Consider the following 4568-nt stretch of genomic DNA (forward strand, 5'->3'; position numbering starts at 1 on the left):
AAATGCCCAGTGTAGCAGAGTCTGCACCACTCTGGGCACGAAGCAATCCCCGTGGCACATCTCCCTTCCCCAGGAGCAATGTTGCAAAGCCAATTTTATGTTTGTAAAATGCTGAGAGATGTTGGAAATAAATGTGTGCAAGACCTGCAAACCATTTACCTGGAGCCATTAGTTACAACAGCTTGGGCTTCTTACTGTGTCCTTCTAAATAAAGGCTGAAAACAAGATCATTTTTAATTGCAAGGAGCACAAAACCCAGCTCAGTGCAGTCATCTCCTTCATTTCACACCTTGAAGTTCAGCCCTTATTCAAAGAAAGACCTAATTATTTTCAGGGGATAAGCACTTGCATGTTGCTGGCAGAAAAATAAAGAAATAAATTAGAGTTCTAAATGGTTAAAAATAGAGACAAAAACACAGGCAGAGCTTTCTCTCTCAGATGACAAGCACCATGCATCACCAGCATGGCAAATATTCATGGCAGTCCTGGAGCTGAAAAGGTCTGGGCTGTGCTCTGACTCACTGTTTTGCAGCAGTAAGGATTACCATTATCTGCTCTCACAAAATCACTGTGGTGGGGCTGTTCCAGCCTGAACCTCTGCTCCACCAGCCTGAGGTCTATGGAAACGACTTACCTGCCTCATCACTTGACTTAGGAAGCTGGAGAGCAAGCACAGTGTGATAGCGGCCAGACTGCTCATCATCTTCTCTCTTTGTTGCTACTATGGTATTAGGTCCTCTGGGTACATCCACAAGCGCTGGAAGTTCTGAGATAAAGACACTTGGCAAAGGGTATTTACCACCCAAATAGCCTTCCTTTGCTCCCCTTTTATTAATTACCCTATTTTGTGGGAAGTCTGCACTCAAGTGTGACCTGAGTGGAGTCTTGCTTGCTCCTAGGAGCTTGCTTTGAGCTATGTCCTCGATGGGCTTTCCATTAGCTATGCCATCTACTCCATCTGCTGTTAATCTAGGAAAACTGCACTTTAGAGGGAAGGACAACGTGGATCTATACATCTTTTGGCATTTAATTCGAGGTTGAGCAATGCACACATTGAGTGACTTGTCTAAATAATAGATGCTCTTTGGGCACCGCTGAGAAACCTGGAAGTGGACACGTGAGATGAAGGAAGGTGGTGCTTTCTCCCTCCCATCACTGCTCTGGAGGCCAACACCATTCTCCTTGATTCCAGGGTCAAAAAGCTGCTTTCGTGGCTCTTCAGCTAGTTTTGAGCAAGATGCAGAAGTCTTTAATGGAGAGGTATGTTGCTTTGTGTGAGCTGGTGGATGCCAGCGACGGAAGGCAACAGAGACTTTGCTGGAGGTGGTGGACATGATGCTGGGCTCTTGCACAGCCCCAGGGCCACAGGCTGGGTCACCAGAGTGCACAGCAACACGCCTGGCTGTAACAGTTATGGAGGCAAAGCCTTTCTGCTGGCTTGGACACCGTTTTTCCTCCTTGATAGCAGAGTCCAGTGGTGCCATGGTGTCTTGTAAAGATACCTGAATCTCTAATCTGCTGGGAAGTACCAAAAGTGCTCTGTGAACGTTGACTGGCCCATGGTTAGCCAAAGATTGCTTCGTGTGATAAGCACTGGGCTGGGGGATCAGGGGCTGCATAGGCAAAGTAGGCTGATTTTCTTTGGGTTTATTCTCATCAGTCATCTGTGAAATGATTACTGGTGAAATCAGTGTTGTATTTCGTGAAAACAGAGATTCCTGCAAGTGAAAAGATTCAAATTTTCAACGTGTTCCTTTATACTATGTGCAACTGTTTCTCATCCACTGTCTAGCACACCAGTTTTGTTCCAAGATTTCTTGTTCACTTTGTATTCAGTCTAAATTTTCTGTCATTTAAAAACACAGTCTTGAAATCAGCTCTGAATTGTCTGTTAGACTTCCATGAAAACCTTATCACTCTTGTGAAAAAAATATATTAAAATTTAAAATGTGTATTCCATACTAATATTTTGAGTATTTAACCCATCAGCACAGTTGGGATTTGTGGCTGTTTAAACATGGACATGGCAAAAGCAGTTGACAGTTTCAGACTCTAAACTCCTCTTTCATGATGGCCTGCTGGAATTTAAAATCCATTTAGAGATATTATGGATCATTATCCTGAAGGTTCACGTGTGTTGCAGAGCACATGTGGGCACCAGGGCCATGACAGCTCTACAGCCTCACCAATTACAAGCACAGAACAACTTCTCCATGATCCCTCCCACAAAAGTGATATAGTTACCTATATAAGGGCTCTGGGTACAGTTTTAATTAATTAGCTCCCTCTTGCTTATGATTACTCAGTGACAGCCACCAATAATGTAAAAGCACATATGCCCAAGATTGATCGACAGTGGCTCAGATATTGACACTGGTCCAGATTAATTTTTCCATCCGTGACAATACACATCTGTCTTGACAGACTGTACATTACTTCACAGGAGGTGAGAAAGGAGGTGCCTTGATGCTAAAGCCACCTGACAAAGTAAAGCTAAGTTTAAAACCTCTTGCTATTATCATCCACACAACTGGTCACGTAAGTCACGTGCAGTAAAGCACTTGGCCTAGTGTCACTGCTGCTGTAAATTGCCTGGTTAGATTGCTCCTGCCCTGTGTTCCCAGATTTTCTGGTCCTAATAGAAAAACAAAACCAACCCACTGAATTGGCACACACAATCTGAGGATTAGCTTCCTTTGTACTTGGCACTGGGGAGGTCACACCTCAGTTTTGGGCACTCACTGCCCAAAGGCCATTAAGGCTCCGAGCGAGTCCAGCCAAGGGCAACGAGGGCAGCAAAGGGCAGAGCACATGGGCAAGGGCTGAGGGAGTTGGGCTTGGTCAGCCTGGAGAAGAGGCTCAGGGGTGACCTCCTGGCTCTCTGCAACTCCTGCCAGGGCTGGAGAGAGGTGTGGGATGTGTGTCCTGCCAGGGCTGCAGGGAGAGGACTAGAGGGAATGGCCTTGAGCTGGGACAGGGCAGAGTCAGATTGGATGTGAGGAGAAATGTTTTCCCTGTGAGGGTGTTGAGGCCCTGGGATATTGCCCAGGGAGGTGGTGGAGTCACCGTCCCTGGAGGTGTTTAAGAGGTGTCTGGATCTGGTGCTGGAGGATCTGGTTTAGGGTTTAGGGGCATCTATCAGATGATAATCAATGCCAGCACCCAACAAGGGTCTCATTCAACACAATATTATTATTCCTCCAGGAAGACTATGAACGTGACAGCATAATCACCTTACAGGTGCCATGATCATCCTTCTTGGGCCTGGTGCCAGAGGTGGGACACTGCATCAAAGCCCATGGGGAGATGATCTTTAACCTCTTTTCCAACCCAAACCATTCTGTGACTCAGAGATTCTGTAAAACCATTCCTGTGCTCCTGTCCTCTGTGCAGGGAAACACCCCCAAAAGCTCCTTTGTACCTCTTTGGAAGGAGCTGATTGGGAACCCAAATGGGTAGAGGTAGATCAGGCATTTATTAATGAGGTGAAATGCCCAGTAAATTTGATCAACTCTTTAAAGCAGCTGCCTGTGGTTTTGACAATTCAATAATTTCACAGCCCCAGGGAAAGCATTTTCTCCCTTCTCTGTTTCTTTCATGGTTTGTAACAACATTTGCCTCATATTTTCTGCACTTCATTTACTTCTACCTACAGGTTTAAGACCTTTGCATGCCTTCCAAAACTCTCAGCTTCCCTGAGATTTCTACAGGGCACCAAACAACAATGTTCCTTGAGAGACTTGATTTTGGATGCATCTCTCATGCTCCAGTAGTTAATTTGACATTTATTTCTTTTGTTAAGGGCTGCACAGATGGAGACATCCTGCAAGAGTCCAAAGGCATGTCAAAACCACTCCTGATTAGCTACAAACTCATGCATCAATATTTTAAATAACTTACTTTGCCTTTTTCTGCTTGGTTGTATGTAATATTCCCTCCTCTTCCCAATCTTTGTCAAAGAAATGGATCTTTAAGGTTTGCCCAGCTGATCCTATGCTCGTTGGGAGCTTACAAGCTTCAGTGCACTTGGCGAAAAAAAACCACACACACAAAGTAATTGTGGTGAGCTGAAAACCTCAGGCTTTATCTTGAGACCAGCTCAGGCAGAGTGTACTGATATTTGGGACACCACTTGATTTAGTCTCCTGGGCTGTTTTTAACAATTTCTTTTCCCCCACAAGACATGCAATTTCCCCCCCTCACCCAGCACAGGCAGAAACACAACACTTCACCATCATTTTATTTGGCTTTTCTGCTGCCTAAGCTAAGCCTAGCTAAACAAACCCAAGTCCAAACACACTGCTCAGCAATCAGTGATTATTTTTTAAACCCTCCTGCATTCTGCTGACTGCTATCTAAACAGAAGGTATTTGTTTTACCTTGGTAGAGCTGGATATTCCCCCCACAGCACTCTCCCGCTGAAGGCTTGTGCATGTCCTCTGCCCATCAATGCCCCAGCGCTCCTGTGCCACCCCTGGGGGAAAACACAGAGAAAGGAACATTATTGTCAGTGTTCTGGAGGAGATGAGTTTGAAAATGTGCTTTTAAATGGAGTGCAAGCAGGAGGG

The 4568-nt window shown here is 45.3% G+C and overlaps 1 protein-coding gene across 1 annotated transcript in view; it reads right to left on the minus strand.

Annotated features, from left to right (window-relative positions):
• Positions 1–634: 634 nt before the first annotated feature.
• LOC103806718 (centrosomal protein C10orf90-like) overlaps positions 635–4568 on the minus strand; it is a gene marked incomplete at its 3' end in the record, with an annotated part of 38018 nt that continues 34084 nt past the window's right edge. Inside the window, exons 2-3 of the mRNA XM_009079426.1 lie at positions 4380–4474; positions 635–1718 (exon numbers count right to left, since the gene is read on the minus strand). Coding sequence (XP_009077674.1) covers positions 635–1718; positions 4380–4474 — 1179 coding nt within the window. The remainder of the gene's footprint in view (positions 1719–4379; positions 4475–4568) is intronic.

Source organism: Acanthisitta chloris, unplaced genomic scaffold (assembly GCF_000695815.1).
Source record: "Acanthisitta chloris isolate BGI_N310 unplaced genomic scaffold, ASM69581v1 scaffold12917, whole genome shotgun sequence".
Classification (NCBI taxonomy): Eukaryota; Metazoa; Chordata; class Aves; order Passeriformes; family Acanthisittidae; genus Acanthisitta; species Acanthisitta chloris.